We start from the raw sequence: 22,063 nt of genomic DNA on the forward strand, positions 1-22,063 counted from the left end.
CTGCCCTTTTGCTACCCACAGTGACTCCCAGAGAATTCTTCCTTTCACCAGGCATCAAACCTTCCATCATTTAAGTCTCTCGGGAGGACCAGCTCATTTCCTGGCTATCATGGAAGTCTCCGGCAATCCTGTTTCCTTGATTTTTTCAGCCTGAAGAATAGAAGTAAATATGGAATTAAAACATAATAAGAAGGTCCATCTCTAGGGACAGAGGGACAAGTGATGGATTTGGCAGAGTGAGAGAGTTTATTTTTCATCCCCTTTACATCACTGCAATATCACGCGATCTCTGGGTTTTCAGAATCATCGTGCACGATTATTAGTTACAAGAACCATCGTGTGTGATTGAAGTTTGCTTCATCTTTACGCTCAGAAATGCCAGTGATTTAGTTTTTTTTAATAGTGCAGGAAACACTGTAAGAAGAAAACACACAATACGTAATGCCTACGTACCTCAACGATGTGCTTAACCCAAGAATCACTTATTGGGAATAAACAATGTCGGACAAAGACTGTGAATGGCTTGGTTTGGTATGAGAAAGGGCTGGGCAGGGGGATGGATTTGTACAAAATTCGACTAAACTGAGAAATGGGAGATGACCTCTCCCTTTAAAACCAGCCTCTGTGTTTGTAAATTAAAAGAATAGCTGCATCTCCACAGGTTCCCCGAATGAATTCCGTGGAAGTCTGACGCTGATAACAAATGACTGTTGTATGTCTTCCCCAAAATCCTTGCTGTGACTGTGATTGCAGCTCTAATTATGGCATAACAGATGCAGTGTTGTATAGCACCCGCCTTCTTCAAGATCTGTAGCTCCTCTTCTACATGAGTTTTCTCATTTTAGTCTAGAATTTACTACTGCTCGCAGTAACAAAGAGGTTGCTCTTAAAGTAAGGAAAAGAAAAAAAGATGTGGAGGTTGTTACACTGCTCACATTGTTGTTGTGCTGCAGATGTTCGTTGTGTTCGCAGACAGCGTGATTGTGGGAGAGTGAATTCATGCCTCACTGGGTCCTTTCCACTTTCTCCAGCCTCTCCTCTGCTGAGTAAGCAGTTAAAGGGAGTTTTTTTCTTTTGTTCCCCAGCCTTCGCTGCTGTTTGAGAAGCAGGGTGAGTTACTTGGCTGGTTGTTTTTTTTTTTTCTTCAGTTGGAAGTGGAAGAGTGTAATTGTTTTTAAAGCGTTCGTCAGAAGAAATAGAAGAGTGCGTTTACATGTGAATGTTGCTGTGTTGTTCTCCTAACCTAAGGAGGAGGTGATTTGGTTTAGTAGTACAAACCAACGCCTCGTGCTGTGCCAATCATGCTGCCATTTTCTGCTTTGATAGTGACAGTGAATCATCTCTTGGATGTTACAGTTGTGGCCAAACACCTCGCTGTCGTGAATGGGTTTGGGACAAGGGGAAGGTGTGTGAGCAGCATCTCGTGCCGCAGGGCTGCCCCGTCCCTGCAAGTGTCCGAGGCCAGGCTGGACGGGGTAGGTTGCTTGGAGCAATCGAATCTCGTGGAGGGTGTCCCTGCCCATGGCGGGGGGCTGGAACTAGGAGATGAGCTTTAAGAGTCTTTTCCAACCCCAACCGCTCTGTGATTCCAACAGCATTTCTCCCCCGGAGCATCACCCCCTGCCCGGGCGCGCCGTCCCCGCCCGTCCCCGCCCCGCCGCCGCCGCCGCCACCACGGCAACGCCGCCGCTGTCGCTGTGCCCGCCCCCGGCCCTGCCCTGGCGGTGCCACCCTCGGCCGGGGCTGGGCGCGGAGCCTGCATGGCACGGCACGGCGCCGGCAGTGCCGCTCGCTAGGATGAACGAGGAGGCGGCCCAGAAGAGCGACGGCGGCGAGAAGTGCAACGGCGGCAGCCAGCGGAGGAAGAGACCCAAGAAGGTTGGGAGCGGGAGCGGGAGCGGTGCTTGGGGTCGCGGAGCCCGGGGGGATGCTCCTGCCCTTCCTCCGCGGGCAGGGGGTGTCTCCCCATCTGTTTCTATGCGGCATCGATAGCGTTGCGATAACCGAGCCGGATGGCTGAGGCGAGGCGGTTTTCTGTATTTTTTGTTCTGTTGAAGTTGGTGTCGTGGATGCTGCTCAGCGCAGGTTTCCCTCGGCTGCCCTTAAGAGAGCGGGTGGTTTGTTTTGACAGAAGGTGGTATTGGCTCGTGTGCTGCCACACATCCCTTTTCCTTCGGTCTACAGAGATGGAGGTTTATAAACCTTTGGTTTGTTTTTTTCCGGAGATGTTTCTTAAGGTCGTATTGTAAACAGTCATAGGGAGATTCATTGCTGGCTATTGTACCATCTGAGGTAATTTGGTGATGCTAACGACAAGTAACTGGGTAAAAAACGTGAATTTGTCCAGCCACACCCAGTTCCCAGGGCACTTTCTCTGTGTGTCCAGTGTCTCTGTCACAAATGGTTGATTTTCAAGGTATAGCCTGCCGTGCCCGCTGCTTCAACCCCCTGCTTGAGGTAATCTCTTTTTAATGGCTTTAATTGCAGGCAGCTATTTATTTCTGTTTGGGCTTTCTCTCCCCTTTAGGAGGAGAGATGCCTGTGGTGCTGCATAATTATGACATAAACGGGTTTACACTTACTCTCCCCTCCCCTTCTTTTATGTCTATTGCTAGAACCTGAGTTACCCCGCTGAAATGTGGGGGACTGCTTACAGGATGGAAAAGAATTATTTAATCCCTACACAGCATATACTAATGAATTCTTCAGTCCCTCATTTTGCATAGAATTTGCATTTTAACCAACGTTGTGCACGAGCAAGACAGATTGTAATAACACGCAGACGTGTTCAGGGATTTCTGCATGGGCTTGGACCCGGCGACGAAAAGCTCTTTTGCAATAGGTGACACTGTTAGGCTCCTTTTTATCACAGAGGGAAGATTTTGTACCTATAACCACAAGGGAATGAGAGAATCCAGTCTAAACGAGAATTTGAACAAAACCACCCTCACCCCACCCCATTGTGCTTGGAATATTGCCTGGATCTCCACACAGTGGGGGATTTTATATAGCATCTTGGCCTTTTATTTAAGCAGAACCTAGTAGGAAAGAAGATATCTGCTTCCTCTCACCTCTGAATTTGAAAGGTTTATTTGTGGGGTTATGGAAAACTGTATAAGGAAGCAAAAATCAAACGATTAAGTGCATAGCCAACGTTTTAATTGAACTGTTAAGTTATCTGGAAACAATATCATACTAGGAGAGAGGTTTTGAAGGTCTGAGGAGTCAAAGCGGATGTTTGCATTGCTTCTTTTTTAATCTCTGTGTCTGTGCTTTCTTTATTTCCCATTGTTTTCCAAGTAAAGTAGCCCACAGCCTTCCAAGGTTGCAACAACTGCCAAATGAATGCTTGGAAAGCATCTCTTATATTGAGTTTCCATATTCAGAGTCTTCCAACAGCTGATTCATCTTCATTTTTCAAAAGCATAATAGATGCTTGGGTATCTTCTTTTACAACTAGAAAATATTAACGGGGCATTTTCAGTTGACAGATATTGAGTGAAAGTATTGTGAATCCCTGCGTTTGGATGCCCTAGATGTTGGTGGCTCAGGTCTGGTTTTAGATAAGCTCTCACCAATCCTCACCCTTAGTGACTTCGTGAGGAAATACAGCTCCTGCCTTTGATATTTCTTTTAAAAGTCTATAAATTATTTTCTGAAAACCTCAAAATTGGTAACTTTCTTGATGAGAGAAATAAACTCCGGAATAACTAAGAGTACAAGAATTCCAGGTTGAATTCCTCTGTGTTTTTGACTAGGTAGGCACAATTTATTTTGGGAAGAGAGACAAAAGTGCCATGTGCAAGAGCTCCAAAATCCCAAGTAATGTAGCCTGTTTTCAGGTCCTGAACTACTTTTGCTGAACAAAGCTGCATTGCGCCAGCCAATATGCCCTCTATCTGTTCTGCGGAAGTTGATCCCTTTTGTGTGGATAATTAAATATTAATTTGGCTTGATGAGTTTGATCTATGTATTGGGAGAGGCAGAGAGCGGCTCTTCTCGGATACAGCATTCAACTGGATCTTCTCTATTCCAGGAGGGTGTCCTAGCCAGGGAGCCAAGTAGGACTTGCTCTAATTCTCAGCAGTACCCTTCTTTAAAAAATGTGTGCACACTTCAAAATGAGATGGCTTCAGTTTTGTCCTAACACGGAATGGGAAAAATCGGAGTTTTCATAGAATGGGGAAAATTTTTTACCTATGCAAAGCCGAATTTAGTCCTCGTGGGGATGATGGTTGTGGCTTTGTGTGTTCTTGCGAGTCAGTGGGCTGCCTTAATAGGTTGGTTAATCCAGTGGTACGGTTGTGCGCGGTTTTCCTGTGGTATTTTCTTCCTGTGATAACTGGGATATGATCAAATTTGTGTTCCTGGGAAGAAAGACCGTATTCACTCAGCTCTAGTATTGGAGAGCACTGGATGCAGTTGTGGACGGAACTCGTTCAGCTATTGGTGTAGCTTCATGGAGATTGGTGTTGAAGGAGTAACGCAGTGAGTGATCTAGAATTTGTAATATATAAGTGTTTTCCTTCTGTCTTTTGCCAAGTCTATTGCAAAGGGCTCAAGGACTAAATTCTTAGAATTCCTTTCAAGGATGTTGTTTTAAATTCTAGAGTGTTTCAGATGAAAACCAACTACTGTTGGTCATCATGTGGAAAATGAAGCATGTTTCTATATCTAGTACTGAAAGCACTGATGGCAGAGGGACTTCTAGGAGCCACAAGTTCTTCCTAAACTTACAGGTTCTTAATAAACCACACTGTTGGTGGATCAATGCAGAAATAATCCATTTTGGCTTATTGCAGAATTCCAGTCTTGTTACTTGTATTGCTCATTCTTTAAGAAAAATTAAAATCTTGGAATCAGACGCATAGTGGAAGACTTGGAGGAAGTTGTAATGTTGGTTTAAAGGAACAGAAATGAGACTTCCTTTTCTAGCCTAAGCATAATCTCCTGTTTTAATTAAAATTGGCTGCATCATGTGAAGTACTTCCAGTGGAAGCTGTATGCTTGCTAATGGAATCATCACAGTGTACAGGCTAATCCTTTTAATTAATTTCGATTACTTAAGACTTTTTATTCCATGCATAAGGTAATTGACACCCATTTTGGAATACAAGTGTCATGTTGGTCACTTCTGTTTAAGAACAAGGATCCCTATGTACACAAAACATGTGAAGAGGGATTGCCGGAAGAGTGAGCCTGTCCTACTCCGAATCCAGAGGAGCTCGGCTTTAGTGTGCTCAAGCAAAGGCAACCTGAGGGGAAAAGGAAATGAGGCTCCTCTGCAGCCTTCTAATACGCTTAATCAGATAAAAAGCCAAGAGAAACTTAATTATGTATGAGAGATGATTTCTCTAACATATCACTGGACTGGATTCAGCTCCTTCGAGGAGGCCCCTCTTGCTCCCATGTTTCTGTGCTTTCCTCTGCGTCATTTACAGTGTCATAATAATATTACACAGCACTTTAATTGGTGGTAAATGTGGCTATTTAAATATTTTAAAATACTTCTTTACCTGGTTGTTTCACTCTTGCAACTACCGAATTTAGTGGAAAATTCAGTGCCATCAAAAGAAGGCTTTGAGCCAGTGACCATCTCTCCTGAAATTGGTGTGAGGACTGGTAGGACAGCAGTTCCAGTCCTCTGGGTGGTGTTTCCTTGAATTGCCTTCATCCCACGCTTGCAAAGTCCCACCGTGCCTTCTCTGGTTGCTGCTCTTTGCCCCGCTCTGCTGTTATTACTGGTGACAGACCAATGGCTGTGGCCACACTGCTCTCAGCTGTGCTGTTTGGTGACCCAACCAGAAGGAAACCAGAGCCTGCCACCTTAGAGAGATCACGTCCTCTAGCTGTAGAAGAAAGAAGGTTTTCCTTCAGTCAATAAGCAGTAAATCGAACAGGCAGAAAAGAGCTAACGAGAAAAACCACAGGCTTTTCTTTCTTTCAGCAGTAGATGTCTGAAAGACCTTATCACAAAGGAAAAGTGGTAGTTTCAAGTTAACCCAATTCACTGGTGCTCAGTATTGCTAATTTTATTGGTAACACAGCTGCTGTAAGGTCTTCTTCTTCTTTCAGCTGAACCAGTGGGAGAGAACTGGAACTGCTTTGCTTTCAGAAGAGCTATAATCCGATGTACAGAGCTGTAATCCAGTGTACAGGAAAGTAAACTGGCAGCTATATGGTTCTAGAATTTGCTCTGTAAAGGAGAGAATACATAGGGGAAAAAGATAAACTTGTTTTAAAGTCATGGACAGGTTTGTTAAGAGTGTTAAGGGTCAAACCAGCTGTATTCCTAAATGTCTGCTCTGTGCTTTAACATGGTTTGCACTATCGTTAATCTGATGCAACTCCACTGCTATTCTTGCAATATTGAAATCAGGATTTGCTTGTTCCCTTTGCCTTTTATTCCTGTCACGAGTCTCCCAGCACATTTTGTGCCAGGTGTAAAACTAACATTTTAGCTTCAAATGCTTTGCTGTATTTAGCTTTAGTTGCTATGTGTGATGGTATCAACTCAAAAATGATGTGTATTTCTCCCACGATGGATTAGAAAGTCTCACCTCTGTGTCCCCAGTTGCATCAGCACTCCATGCTTCCATCAAAACAACTCCATGGTGAGTGACACTCTGGAGAAATAATTTCCATTCACTTAGAGCAGCAAGACAGGGAAAATAATGATGTGTGCTAGACCTGAACATCTGAACTAGAGCCTTTTGTGGTTTCGTGGTTGTTTTTTTAGCGTCATGAAGTGTATGAGACTGAGAATGTGCATGGTCTGGGCCCCGTGGCTGAGCCTGGCTTTTTTAGCTCCCTGTGCTCTGATGTAACAGGGTCACTTCAGCCATTACTGTGCTCTATTGAATCAATGCAATGAGCCAAGTCTTAGGTTAAATTTGTTAATTGTGGCCTTTAAAGGTAATTAATTAAAATGTTTTAAGAATGTTCTTGATTTTATAACGGAGTAATAGGAATCTGCAAAGGGATGGAGTTGCTGTAGTGTGTTAGCAGACTTGTGCCAGTGCTGCATTTCACAGATTAAATACTGTGAAAACACGGGGGGAATGATCTGGATCAGTGGTGATTGTTACAGGGATGGTGTGGCTGGTTGAGCCTGCATCCGCCTGCAGTGCATTCCAGGCTCCCAATTTATCATTCACAGTTCCTGCTCATTTTCACCAATGTTTGGCAAACACCAACCGAGTCAGAGAAGCCAAGTCCCTTCTTCCCCAGCCAGCTTCCCTTTCTCCCTGCAGGGTGCCTGGGGCCACCAAGCATCACGCATACTGCATCGAGCTCACGCATCTCGCAGCCTTGTCATGCCTTCCTGCGGTGACAGAGGCCGAGTGGCCTTGTCCAGCCTCTCTGGGGACATCGGGGCCGTGCTGGAGGCAGCCGCCTGCTCCCTCCGCCTCCCTGCCCTCCTGGCATCCACCTCTCTTACCTGCCTGTCCCTGTCAAAACTGCCGTGGTTTTGTGGCGCTGTGTCCCTGCCTGCACTGGCCATGCTGTGTTGATGCTTTTGGTGACATCTCTGGCTAGGGATGTTTTTTCACTTTACAAATTGAGACTGACATCTGCGGCACGTAGATATTTAGGTTAGACACTGAGAGCCCTGGAGCTCTGAAATGCAAGGAACAGAGGGAGGCCAAAAAAATACTAAGATGGCCAGAGGCTTTTCCATTCTCATTTATTTTCAGGAATTAATTATTTCAAAATCTTTCCTAGCTGATTAAGTAGGATTCTTTTGTCTTGGTGACACAAATTGCTGAGCTGAAAGTTTGAACTTCCTGTCGTTATGCTTCCACTGTGTAGGAATAATCCAGTATTTCTGTTTTCAGTAGAAATTTGCAGTACTGTTATTGATTCAGTGGGATTCTAGTAGCTTTTCATTTTCTCATTTATTTCTACTACATTTCATTGCTCTCTGGCACCAAATACAGGAGGGGAAAATATTTAAAAAGTTGATAGAGATGGGCCAATGTTTAAGGCTCCCTCAAAGCAGTTTCTAAAATTGTGTGAGAGACAGTGAATTATTTCAGGTTAAGTTTAATTAAAAAAATCATAGTGGAAAGGACATGTAACTGATTGTCAAATTCATCTTTTTCTCTATTTTAAACATGAATTTGAATGATGGAAAATGTAGTACTACGTCTTTACCTTTTACACAAAAAGGCAGTGTATCCTTTTGGGCGTTGCAAGTCAATTTGGGAATCGATTTGTCTTCTCCAAGCCTTCTGGAAATAAAAATGTTCCTTGGGCATGCAGCAATTTAGGGAGAGCAAAAGTAGACACCAACCCACGTTATCTCACCTCTTCTGTGGTTCTTTCCAGCTGGCTGCACTTAGGTTACAAGCAGGTAGACAATTTGTAGCCTACTTCTGTTTTCTCTGGGTTTAGCACACACACACACACCAATTTAGCCCATGAATGAAGTGCTTTCAGGGGAATAGGATCAGCTCCGAAGGAAAGGATAGAGTAAATGGCAGTAATTGCAGTTGGAAGTGATTTTCCAGGTTAAACAGCATATAGGTTTCTGCCACAAGCTGAGTGGTTCAGAAGGGGTTGGTTGCTTTTATTTGTTTCATTCAGCCTTGGCTGCTGTGCATTTAGATTGCACTGTAGTACTGGATCTCAGCAAGCAGAGCGGATGGATTTCAACTGGCACCAGGAATGCACAGATTCCTGCAACAGTACAGCTTCATGACCAATTAAATCTGCTAATTGCTCCACTCCTAGGGCTCCTTTATAAGGCAGGGTTTGAAGTGTGTATCGGTGTAGTGGAGGCAGCAAAGAACATTGGTGATAGTTTTGAAGTACGCGAATGGAAGTGGGAACTGGTGTTTATAAACAATTTGCACCCTTCTACAGGATAACAATTCTAAACCTTGTTTGTCTCTTCCTGTATTAAAAATCGTGCTGCTTTCCTGTCATCAAAAGACTCTGCTAGTCCTCCTTTTTAAAACATTTTAAATGTCTAATACATCTGGCAGCTTTCAGTATCAGAGAGCAGATGTCAATGAATAAATGTCAAGAAACAGTGGCAGTTATTCACGGCATGAGCCATTAGAAACCTCTTCTGACTGTGCTGGTGGGGACATTGGTATGATCTAATGAGAAAGTGAATGGATGGGCATAAACACCAGGAGGAGGAGGCCCTGGGATATGTGTGTGTGGTGTGGTGCTGTGTCCCAGCCTGTTTATGTTTGGTTTTTTTCCGGAGCATGGCAACAGAGCACAGTGGGCTCCAGTCTGTGCTGGATGTCAGCGTGGATTTGGAACAGCCGGCTGCCATCAGCGAGGAGCTGGACCCTTGTTGCTGTGCACCTCTGACAGAGCAGAGCGGGGTGAATATCACAAGCACAAGCTCTGGAATGGGCACAGATTTTCCAATCAATCTGTGATTCATGCTCATTAGCTTTGAAACACTGAAGAAAGGCGCTTTATGAGCTGGCATTTCCATTTGTGCTTTGACTGCTTTACCCGGGCCGAAGGGAGAACGATGACTGCAGCACTCATGAAAACAAGGGGAAGGGAAAGAGGGGAACGTGTTCTGTGCCTTGTCTGAAGGTCACTGACCTGGTTAGAGATCACAGCCTCCCACTCAGCCCTTGAATCTGCTGTTAGCCTCTTATTTGGTGTGAAATACAAGTTAAATGGGTCAAGTGTAGAGTAGAGTTATTTTCTTTGGCAACAGTTGCCTTCAGAGCTGGGGAGGAAAGGTGTGAATATTCCTTCCTGCACCTTGTGTTCCTCGCCTGAAAGACAAGCCAGGCTTTTGTTGTTGCATTCATTTTTAATTAATCTCTTGTAATAGTGCGGGAGGTGTTTCTCAAGGAAACCACAGCCCTCGCAGAGCTTGCAGTCACTGCAGTTGCGTTTGGAGGCGTAAGTGTGTCAGGGCTTGTGGTTAATTCTATGTGATGCTGTGTTTTTGTACACGCCTCTCTCCCCGCTGCTCGTCAGCAGAACTGCTTTTTTCACAGCCACATCCCCAACAGAAGCAGCGGGCGATGGCTTTCAGTTGGAAAACAGCTGCCAGGAGCTCATTATGCGCTGATGTACACTTTAAGATTCAAGATTGCTCCTTTGCAGAGTGTGGCCCATTCAAAATGTGGCTGACAGCAATTAGGATAGTGATGTACAGCATGCCTTTCCTAGAAATCATTGTAAAGACCAGGTTTTACCTCTGAACAGAAATAGTACAGTCTGGATTGCACTTCTGTGTATGGTATCCCAATTTCTTTCACTGATTGAGGAGAGAAGTCCAGCTGGAAATCTCTTCTGCACATTGTAGTTTGCTCTAAATGGAAACCGGATGCATTTAAAAAAAACCCCAAACCAAACGATTACTGAATGTAAGCGTTAAATACAGTTAAAGACATTCACCTCTCTGATATAATCAAAGTGATGAAGACACGGTTACGAACTGGTTTAGTATGTGTTGGAGAAAGGGGAGCTTCGTGTGTTGGATGTTGAAACTCATAGAGAAGGGATGATACACATGGGAAGGCACATTTGAACTCGGGCCTTTGTTTCTTTTCTCCCACCCGTCCTCTTGAGAGGATTAACGTGATGATGAATTTTATTTTATTTTTCCCAAAAGAGGGAACAAACAGTTAAGCTTTTACTGAAACTTTCTGAGAAAACGGATGTAGCTGAACTCCCCAAAAGAGAAGCCCTAGGTAATAGAGAAGGAAATCAAATGCCTCAGGTTCCAGTCTGAAAAGACTCCAAAGTCTTCCCCGTCTCCAAAGGCCGTAATGCAGCAGTGGCATTTGTAATTTTGTTTAGAAATAAGTTCTGAAAATGACTGGGTTGTGAGCTTGGGTCTCTGTGTTCCAAACCTGAGGCCACAGTTGGACAAATGGTGTGAGACCATGCTGCCACCAGTGAAATGATCTTCCTGGGAAGCAGAGTTAGAAATTCATCTGGGTTTGAGCTCCCTCTTCTACAGGATACAGGGTGGGAAGAGATGGAAATGAGCAGCTGGGAGCGTAGAGAAGGTGAGGGTGATTTGTTTTGTGAGGGTTTCAGTGCTTGACTAGATCATCAGGGAGATGTTTTTCACTATTATGTGCTTACAAACCCCCTTTATTGGTACAGCTTGAAAAGCAGGTAATTATTTAGATCTTTCTTTCCGTCTAAAATGTGATTTGCAGGAACATGAAATGAGAGTGTGATTTACATTGCTGTAATGCTTGGTCCGACCAACTGAGATTGGGCTGCCGTTCTGATGGTGGTGATATTAGTATGAACTCATTTTCTCGAGCAGCGTTTTTCATTACTGCAGCTAATGTGCTTTGGGGAGAAAACTGCTGTCACTGCAGGCGGTTGCTTCGCAGTGGTTTGCCTGGGGCAGCCTCAGGTGCAAGTGCCAAAACAAGGCTGAGGATCCGGTGATCCTCAGCTCTTCTACATGCCTCCTACTGCTGGGGACCATCTCCAGGGGCCTTTATTCCTCACACCTCTTCTTTTTAAAGCCGTGCCTCTTCTCTGTGCTCTCCCTGCTCTTTACTTTTCACCCAAAGACCTTCTGAGCCCGAAGTCTTTTCTCAGAGGTTACTCAAAGTATTCAGGGACTCATTTCAGGTTGGATGTACCGTGGAAAGAGGACCCTTACCTTAGCTGTGTTCAGATAAAACCCACAGCTGATTTTTAGAGCCTGAGTCAAAGCTTGCTGAACTTCATGGAAGGATTCTATTAACTTCAGTAATTTTGACTGCTTTTTATTGGCTTTGAAATTCATACATTCAAGAACAAGTTGAATATTTTCTTGTTCACCCTTGACGTTTATGGCTACAAGACTAGCTGGATTAGGACTGGTTTTTAGATTGATAGATTCTGGGGCGCAGTGTTTAATCCCTCTCTGGAAAATTTTTCCTGGTTACCTAATAAAATTACTGGCTGGTTTTATTGCAGTAGTAATGACAGCCATTAGTCTATATTGGTGTTTGTGGAAAACGTGTGATACTATCAGTCCATGTCCCAGTGTGTGCCATAAAATCCAGCAGATACCTGTGGAAACATGCAGTTACTTCTCTTCCTGAAACATTTCAATTCACCTTTAAATTCTAAAGGCAGTTCTCAGCTCTGACCTACTGTATCTCAGCCATAAGGACTGGGTAAGTCTATCACATACTGCCTTGAGGTGGTGAAATGTATAGGTGGATTATCCCGGGTGGCATTACAAGAGTTTTTTTCTGGAGAGTTATTTTCACTGATTTTTTTTTTTTTTTTTAGTTATTTTTTCTAACTTAGAGAGTTCTGTTTCTCTGGTTTCCTACAAGCCTCCCAGTACTGTTGGAAATCAGGATGAGTTTTTGGCCAATCAGTTTGCGTCATCGTTTCCAAAAAATGAAGTGAGGCTCCTCTTTTTTGCGTTTGGATCTGAACGCTCTGACACTGCCCCGCCACATCAGACAAAACCGCCAGGCTGTGGCAGGTTTGGTGTGGGAGGTTGGAGGGTGACTTCACCCAGGCTGTTGCACTGTTCTGCGTGGCTGGAATCCTTCCTCGGGGTTTTGGTGTGCAGGCAGTACAGCCTCGAGGATGATGTCAGACGTGGCACATCAGTGTAGTGCTCCAAGGACGGCAGGGAGGATGAATAAATTGTGAGAGCGTTGAGAACAGCCGGCACTTGTGACAGATTTCTGTCGGTGCAGGAGTGGTGTCAAGGGGTTCGGATGATGTCATCGGATGCATGTGCTAACAGAGGATATAGTCAAGTTTTACTTACTGTGACATGGTTTTGGTGCCCGGAATTTGAATCTCCACTTGGCTGTGGTTGAGAGCATTGGGAAGGGCAATGCAGGCGGTTATGAGCATGAAATGAGTGTGGAGAGGATGAGCTGCTGATACAGAACTGCAAACAAGATTCCAGGTGTGGAATACCCTTATAAATAACAGCAGGGGTTATTAGGGGTTTATTCTGCTTTAATTGCTTTTTATCTGACAAAATATTTCAGGAGAGAGGTGAAAGGAATGTGCTTTCTTTACACTGATCGCATTCAACCTCTGTTAAAATTGATCAGAATCTTTAGGTTTGGCCTCAAAGGCTCAAATGGTTGCTGAAGCCCTTTGTCCACTCCAGCCGCTGTCACTTCATGCAGTGTTCAGTGGATTTTTTTTCTTAGGTCATTAAATCCCTTCAATGTGTCTGTCTGCTCAAATAAAGATCTATTTCTTCTAAATCAAGAAATGTTTCTGTAGCCTCTGGGAACTTATTAACTGCAGGGGTTTCACAACTGGATTGCTGGCACGTAATATAGTTGTAGTGAAATAAAATGGAGACTCACAGAAAATAATGGGAAAGTTTTACGGAATGTAATTGGAAAGCCAGAAAGGAATAACTTGAAAAAAAAAAAAGAATTGTGTTTTGATTCTAAAAAATGCAGGGGTTTTATGAGCATCACTCTATCCTGTAGACATAATTTTGAAAATACGGTTTATCACCCCTTTCCTTCATTTTTTCTCTTGGTATTGTTACAGAATATGCCTAAAACCCCTGTCTCACTGGCCTCGGCTGCCAGCCAAGCATTTTGTTCAAAGTTTATCCAAGCTGTTGTCCTTGTGCCCCTGGCATTGTCACCCCATGCAGGTGCTGGGCTCCCCGAGAGGGAGTGTGACAGCAGGCAGTGGCAGCCTGGGCACGGCCAAGATTAATGACAGCAGCTTCCCCACCACCTTCCCAGTCTTTAGCAGAAAAGGTGCATTCCCACTCTAGACTTCTTGAAAAAAGATCTCATTTTGGTTTAGAACATAAAGAAGTGAACCCTCTGTAATTCATGTAGTAGATTTTGGGGAGACTTTCAATCTGGGAGCTCCAGACTCTTGTTTCCTCCTGGCACTGGTGACAGGAGTTTCAGCTCCTCCACAATGAGTGATGTATTTTCAATTGTGCTCCATGAAGCCAGGTGGTGTTTTATTTGAGGATATACCAAAGAGGGCAAATAGCATCGGAATTGATTTAGACTGCTGCTGCAAAAAAGTGGAAGGCTATCAAGCAGCATGGTATTTTAGTTCTTTTGATATTTTAATGAGTAGATAGTTTGAAATGGATCTAATTCTGTCTCAGGTTCCCCATTTTTTTGTTTTTCTGTACTGGAGCTCTCAAGGTGTCATTGTTCAGAGTAACCTGGGCATGACACTTGAGCTTCATGTCATCTGCTCTGTATTTGCATTTGTGTATTAATTTGAAACCCTATACATATTTATTTCTTGTAGTTTACATTTTTAAAAAGTAATTAATATTTAAAAGCCTGCAAGAGGCTTTTCAGAAGGGTTTGTATCAGTTTGGCTGCATTTATTTAAACGTTCCTGGGTCGGTACGAGTTTGTGTGTTTGTCACCTCAGAAACGTACAGCTGAAGGTGCTGAGAATGTTCAGGGTAACCTGCTAATCACAGCCAGTTTAAAAGGATATCATGTCACTGAGGCTTTCTTAAATCCCTGCAGGCTGCAAGCTTATAATTCCCTTTGGTAAAAGACATTTCGGTGCTTTTGCCGTGCCGTTTTAGCATCAGTAGTGCTGCTTTTAAAGTGAATCTTGGAGATAAACTCTGTTCTTCGTTAATGACTTTCGGAGTGAAGGATGGACGTGCCTATTTTGGTGGTTATTCACAGGCAAGAAGTGGAGGGATTGACTTTAGAAAGCTGTAATGGAAGTTGCAAATGAGGAAGGCTGAGAAATGTTGAGACATAATCAACAGATTTTCTAAAAAAGGTGATTAGTGGGGATGGTGTGTGTGTGTGTGCTTTTTTTCCTGTAGGTGCACGTGTGCATCTCACACTGGGGCATTTCAGCTTTAAATCAGCATTTCTCTCAGTGCAGTTCTTTAATGAACATTAAGACTATCAGCTCTGTGATTTACTGAGAAATTTTAGCAATTTTAATAACATGCACAGAATGAGCAGGAAATAATTTCGTCTAATTTGATCCAAGCATTATTTTACCCTCATGTTTCTGACTTGGAAGACCCACTTTCTCATTAGGCTTTTTAAAGCATAACTGGTTGCTAATTAATGAACCTCTGCTGCTGACTTGGATCTTTAAGGTTCCTTCCAACCAAAACCATTCCACGGTTCTATGACTTTGTTACACCCTTCGTGTGTCAACAAAGGAGTGGGAGCACGTTAACAAAGGGATGGTAATTTTGATGCTGAATGACAAAGACCGCTTTAGATGGTACCAAAATTCACCTGACAAATTCGTAGTTGGTGTATGAAAGGCACCAGTCCCCATTTTTACTAAGATAAAGTAGAAAAAAAAGACAAGACAGAAATGTTAGAATTAATTTCATCCTTTGTCTTATCTATGATAGTTTCTGGTTTGTATGTCAATTTTTCTTGAAACAAGTGTCCAAATCAAAGGCAAATCTTCGTAACTAGTTGGAATTAGCGTTATCTGCAGCAGGCTTGGAAGTTTTTCCTCTGATTATTTTCCTCTGAAGGCTTTTTTTGCACGACCAGGCAATGCTTTTGAAGAGACAAATGGAGTAAGGAGATATCTCTGTTCTGTATTTGTGGTGGAAATAACAAGTAATGCAATTAGTAGCTGACTGCATGAACACTAGCAATTAGAGCTGAAGAAAGTATGAAATGTGTGAGTGTAGAGCCGTATTTCTGTATCATCTGTACTGGCAGAAAACCAGAAAACCTTCACTCAGATGGGTAGAATTGTTGATTGATATGTTTTAGACTTTTTTTTTGTCTAATTTTGCCCAGTTCTGATTTTTGAAATTTCAACCAGGTTTTGGGCAATGTGATGAGCAGGGAAAATCTGAGCCCATCCTCTCCTCTTCTCATTGAAGCTGCTCCCCACGTGTGTTTTACCTTCCAAGCTGCTGAAATTTCTACAAATCCAGTATCTCATCTCCAGCACTCACAGTTCAGACATACCGAGCAAAGAATAGGAAATAGGGGTTTTTTTGTAATTTTTTCTCCATCTATTCCATACCAGTTTGTTTATGCAGGTCCATTTGAAAGATCTTATTAAAATAAAACCACGCCAGAAATCATAATTTATTTGACACGATTAGGTTCTTAAAAAATTGACTTCGTCTGCTCCTTCTGATCATTATTCCCTTTATGTCAGGGCTGCTTGATTGTTATGGAAGTCCTCTGTGTAGGTTTGTGAAGGTTATCCAATTTTCCCTGCGCTCCAGTCAGCAGGGAGCCCTTTCCAGTCCCCAGATACTTGAGATCTATCTCAAAGGGCAGAAATATTCCTAGGTAGGCCAGCAGGGCCTTGCTCAAAAATCCTTACCGTTTGACTGGTTTAATTTTTTTTGTTTTAGTTTTTTTATTTGGGTATCAAAATTTTGGTGGGTCAGCCAGGAACTCCTCTTTCTCTGCTGTCTTCTGCGTAGAATGATGGAATCATTTAGGGTGGAAAAAGCCTCTAATATAATTGAGTCCAACTGTTCCCCCAACACTGTCCAGCCTACCACTAAACCATATTCCCAAATGCTGTATCTGTACGGATTTTAAATATCTCCAAGAATGCTAACTCCACCGCTGCCCTGGGCAGCCTGTTCCAGAGCTTGACTTTTCCTTTTTTTCCCCTCCTCTCCATTTTCTTTGTTACAGAACTTTGGTAAAAATCACAAAATGCAGCCTTTGCTGTATTTTCTTGCTTCTGAATTGTTTTCCACAGCTTGGTTAGCAACCTATTTGACTGCTGCTGTTACTTATACCTTCTGACTATAAGGAAAACAAAGGAAATCAGTGTTAGTTACAGCTGCTGGTACTGAGCACAGCCAGTTTTTCAATATAGAACCTTTGTCCCTAAGCCTATTGTCACTCCGTGATCACCAGCTCCAGTCTCTTGAGGTTTTGGCACCTCAGTAACACTGCAGGGGATTATAGTAATTAGCCCAGTCTTTCAGAGGAAGCTATTGAGCCTCCTGGCACAGCTTTTGGATCAGTGATGTTACCACCCTGGGGTGGAAGAAAATTGCTAAGGTGCCGTATTGCAAGTGATCAAATGCGTCTGATAGAGGATTGAAATGATATGGAAAGAAACTCTCCTAATCACCACATTCCTTCTACTGCGGGACCATCTCCAAGGACAGGTCCTCACCAAGCTCTAATCAGCATGATTCCTTTGGCTTGGCCACCGGATACACATCAGGTGATAACAGAGGGCTGACCTTTGGTGCAATGTGATTTTAAAACAAAGCAAAAGTACGTCACACCAGTGACAGCCGCTCAGGTTGTAACGTTTACACGAGTTCCTACTCTGTAGCTACCTGAAGATGTATCTTCACCTTGGAATTAAATTTGGAATGTTAAGCAGATGTGTGTGAATCTTACAGATATATTTGTAAATATGTTAATTTTGTGATAAATACAAAAAAAAATAGTTGTATTTTGCACCTTACATCTCAGGATGTCTCAACATGTTTACTGGAGCCAGAGGCATCATTGTCCATGATGCGAGTTTCTGGCATGGTAGTTCAGTGGAAAAGCGTGGGAGCGGTTTTTAGACTTTTTTTATAGAGATGTCCTGAGGCAAATCAAGGTAAAACATCAAAACAGGTGATCTAGAGCAGGTTAATCAGCCTGCAGGTAAACTGACTCCCAGGTTGTGCTGCTGTTTACACCCCTGTGCAGACTGCTCTCCCGAGTGCTGCATGGTGCTTAGCATCCAAAAATAGTTACAGCTTGGGGATTTTTTCTTCCTCATCCCTAGGTTCCTCATTAATTTTGAGTCCCGAGTGACAGTGATTGTTGTTGTTTAAAATGAGAGTTTCCTCTGCAGAAACTTTCAGCAGGGTGAAAGTTATTTCTTGTGCTTTTCTCCCTCTTTTTCTTTTTTCTCTTCTCCCCATCTATAATAAGCAAAGATGACTTTTACAGTGGAAACTAGGTATTTTTATGATCTGCTAAGATGCCTCATTAAGAGTGTTGTACCGAAGAGCCATTATCCACCTTAAAAAGTTTCACTCAGAAATTTTTTGTAACCGCAGACAGATGTTTTCACTGCAAGTTATCGAAAACACTCCGGAGTTTCTATGGGAAGTTATTTGATCCGATTCCACACAGGGTGCAAATCCCCATCCTGAGCAGCCACAATTTGCTTCTCCTCAGACACCAAAAGCCTCACACTCAGATTGCTGTTCTGCCTTAGCTGGAAGTGTCAGAACGGAGGCAGGAATAGGAAACCAATTACTTTGGGTTCTGTTCTTTGAAGTGCTTGTTTCTGTCTGTGTTTGGAAGAGTTGTCAGTTTATTTTGCTGCTGGAGCCTTGGACAGGTAGCAAGAAGTTGTTTACAGTAATGAATTACTCGCTATTTTTATAAATATTTACCCTTGATATTGGGGAATCAGTGTGTTTAATTTTTGCTAGATGGAATAAATGATTTGAGCACAACTCAGACTAAAAGCAGGCAAGGTCCTAAGGTACCTGACTTTCCATTAAATTACGTTCCTTGCAGGGGAATTGGACCAGGTGACCTTTAAAGCCCCTTCCAACCCAAACTGTTCCATGATTCTGTGGTTTTTTGTAGTAGTTTCTGGAGCTGTTGACTCCCGAGGGAAGAATCCAGGACCCAGCAGTGAACTGTGTCCCTAGATCAGGACATGTATTTTGAGCATCACATGGCCTCTCTTCCACCTCCATGGGATCGATAGCTCAGTATCCTGATGCTGGCTGCTACAAAATATTCCTGTAAATTAGAGGGTTTCATTCATTAAGCAGATAAATTAACCAAAGTGATACCCCCACCTGTTGCTAGAGATAGAACACAAAACCAATGTGGAATACTATTGTTTAAAGAGAGTAAAAGACATGTCTATGTTTTGAAAGTAGCTTTGGGAGGTTCCTTCAAGGAGTGTAAGAAGAGCCAGAAGATACATGCATTTAGTTTTTAATTTTACTTTTCAATATTATGTGTGTGTTTCTGAGAATTAAAAAGCAAATTATTATTGGCTTAAAAACAAAACTAAACTGACTTTTGTCCGGTCACAACACAGAAATGCACAGAAATCCTACGGAGACTGAGCACTGGTACTGTTGGTAGAGCCTGGTCAGCTGTCCCGCTGCTGAGCCATGCAGTCTGTCACAGTTAGAAAAATTTGTTATCGTGGTCAAAAAAAAAAATCAATCTGATTTAATTTGCAAAATGTAAGCCTTGCTCTTTCTGTCCCGAAGAACTAAGCCACGATACCCTAACGCTGAGGTCACCGCAGTGTGTGTGGGTGTCCTGCCGTTAATGGTTAAGGTAAATAGGCTTAGGTAAGGTGTGTGTTAGGAAACATTTACTGTAAGCCGACTATTCTGGGCACATTGTTTATTCCAGGTGATGAGTGGAATAAACGTGGTTGCAAAATGATACTCAGCAAGAATTCCCCACACTTTGTGGTTTTTGCTTGGCAAAATATTAGCTTCTTATTTTTCCTTTATAAACACAATTCCTGCTACCATCAGTGAAAATTATAGGGAGATTCTCCAAGGCCTTCTGGGTCAATGGAAGCCATTCTTTGACTTAGTTGGATTTTAATTTGTAAGCATGTAAAAGAGATAAGAAATCCCTAATTATGATTTACTAATGCGTTTTAAGGCTCTTGTTGCTGGAGGCTTCTGTAGAAATACGAGTTTAATAAAGCTGGAAAGGCTGCAAGAACTCATTTTCTTCTGCGCTGAGCCCTGGGTCAATTAGAAATAAGCCTACTTATCTATTGTACTTTACAACAGCCCTGTACCCCAACTGTCTTGTTCTTTAGAACCTTTCAAGGCGTCACTCTTTGATGGGTCTTCATCCATCCCAGCATTTGCAGAATTGGGTATTTCTGTCTTGAGGTGGGTCCATGACAGGGCAAGCAAGCTCCCTGTCAAGAGCAGGAAAGGCAATACCCTGCAGAAATTTCTGCATCTCTCCACTGCTTTTTAAACTCTGATCAGTGATTAATTTAGCCCAGGCTTTAAGTCAATATGGGTACAGATGTCTGTGTATGTATAGACGGATAGAAAGTGGCTTCTGTGAGTAAAGAAACAAAACAATTTACCCAATATTTAAGACAAGAGAATCCAGACTACAGCAAGAGTCTAAATCGGTATGTTTTATCCGGGAAGGGTTTCCAGGAATGGCACGCCTTTTGGTAGGGAGGGAGGGAAAAAAAAGTGGTGTTGTTACTCAGTATCAATGTAGCGATTTGTTTTATGGTGTTTCTATAGTTCCTTGGTAGCTCAGGCTACTGGTGAGAAAGCGGGCAAAGCAAAGGGAGAGAAGAAAGGTAGCCGGTTTTTTCTACCGTGAAGGTGTTACAGTAGGTACTGTGATGCCTTGGAATGTGTGGATGGAAGGGAAGCCCACTTTCTTCCCCCACTTTGGAGAGCAGGGGGAAAAAATGGTGGTGGGAAGTGGAGGTTTCAGCTAAAAAAAAATAATTCGCACGATGGTAGGTGTGTGGAACTTCGGATTTCTATTTTTATCTCTGTGCATTGGTACAGTAATGTATCTGCTGTCAGAGGTTTCTTCCTTTTGTAGGCATATTTATCTGCTAAAGTTATCAGAGTGCTTGGCAAAACCACAGAGAATGTAGCGCTCTACACATTTTTACAGAATTTCAATATGTTTTGCCTGAAGAAAAACAGAAAATCAGCAGATGAGCCAGAAATACCCTGCAAGTGTCTGCTCCCTCTCCAGCTTCTGGACCGCAGTCTCTCCCTGCTGTGTTTCCCCCTTGTTCTACAGCAGCGTTTGCTGCGAGAGGCAGGTTGGCGAAGTCAGTAGGAGTGCGGCAAGCTGATGTGGGAGAGCATTTGTCGTGCAGGTCCTTGGAGTTCGGGCATCCTGCGGAGCTCAGCGGCTCATCCCGTGCCCGGCTCGTGCGGGATGGCAGGCTCCGTCGCCACGGGGCCCGGCGCTCTCCGCGGTGACGATCCGCCCTAAGGACGCCGTGTGCCCGCTGGTCCCTGCTGGCCCGGCGCTGCCCTCCGCTCGCAGCCTCCCTTGCTGCCTTTCGCCGGGGCCCGCCTCTGTTGCGCTGCTGGAGGGAAGGTGTCGGAATCCAGGAAGGATGAGCTGAAGCAGGCTTGCAGCCGAGCTTTCTGTTCGTCTGCAAAAACACCAAGTGCTGTCAAAAAACCCAGGGGGGAGGGCGGAGTAGGGCTGGGAGAAGGGCTGTGGGGAAATACTTTACGCGTTGAGGAAGAGGGATGATGAGACTGCTGCCAAAAGGCACAGGGAGATGTCAATAGGCGACCCTTGAGTCCAGGAGCTGATTCGGAAGGCGGATGCCGAGCTGGCATTGTGTACAGTTCTTGCTGATGGGAGGTTATTCCCTTTCTGTGTGGTTTTTTTTACTGTCTTATCTGAGGCACGTTCTGGATTTTACCAGTTCCTGGGTGCAGGTAAAAACGGTGACACTGCTGATGCTGGCTGATGACTCGGTAGCCTGGCACTTGGTGTGTCAGTGCAACAGCATTTCTGAGCATCCAGACGTTCCCGGGAGTAAGTCTGAGGACAGTTATGCATAAAGATGAAGAAGTACTAGAGATAAGGGGTGTGTTCTCTGGTGCAGACCTCTGGTGGTGAAGCTGTGCTCTATTTTTCTGTGATAAATGTGACTTTTACAGGGCACAGCTAGACCTGAGTTACACGTGAGTTTAATAATCAGGGAAGGGCTTGTTGGGCTGTTTTGGAAAAGGGATGTCTGAGATGTGGGATCGTGAGGAACAGAGCAGAACTGGACATTTGGGCAACTGAGCACTACCCTGGAGTTGTGGATTCTGGCTTTGTTCTCTTCAGAGGTCGTGTGTGATGCTGCTCACATGGGAAAATTTGGCTTTTCAAGGACAGCCAGCAGTTCTGTGTTCCCTCCAATCACAGCTTGGCTTGTGATTCATGGTCTACCTGTACGAATTCGGAGCATCCATTATGGCAGATGAAACCCATTGAAATATCACTTTTGCAGTACAAATGCTACATGTCATGAATATATCCTGAAAAAAATAGGGTTCGAAGTGTTTTTGGTTGGTGCAGACAAAATTAGAGGGGACATTTTGCCTTGTAAATTGAAGATTAAGTGCCTTCCATGTCCCAAAGCTGTTTTTGAAAAT

At 43.6% G+C, this 22,063-nt stretch overlaps 1 protein-coding gene across 9 annotated transcripts in view; it reads left to right on the plus strand.

The window, feature by feature from the left end:
• The first annotated feature begins 1,772 nt into the window (after nt 1–1,772).
• ANK2 (ankyrin 2) overlaps nt 1,773–22,063 on the plus strand; it is a 181,915-nt gene continuing 161,624 nt past the window's right edge. For all 9 annotated transcript variants that reach the window (XM_066184811.1, XM_066184814.1, XM_066184835.1 and 6 more), the window contains exon 1: nt 1,773–1,878. In XM_066184811.1, coding sequence (XP_066040908.1) covers nt 1,798–1,878 — 81 coding nt within the window. In that variant the 5' untranslated portion in view covers nt 1,773–1,797. The remainder of the gene's footprint in view (nt 1,879–22,063) is intronic.

This window comes from Chamaea fasciata, unplaced genomic scaffold (genome assembly GCF_029207755.1).
Source record: "Chamaea fasciata isolate MVZ Bird 193981 ecotype frontalis unplaced genomic scaffold, bChaFas1.0.hap1 SCAF_6, whole genome shotgun sequence".
In the NCBI taxonomy this organism is placed as follows: Eukaryota; Metazoa; Chordata; class Aves; order Passeriformes; family Sylviidae; genus Chamaea; species Chamaea fasciata.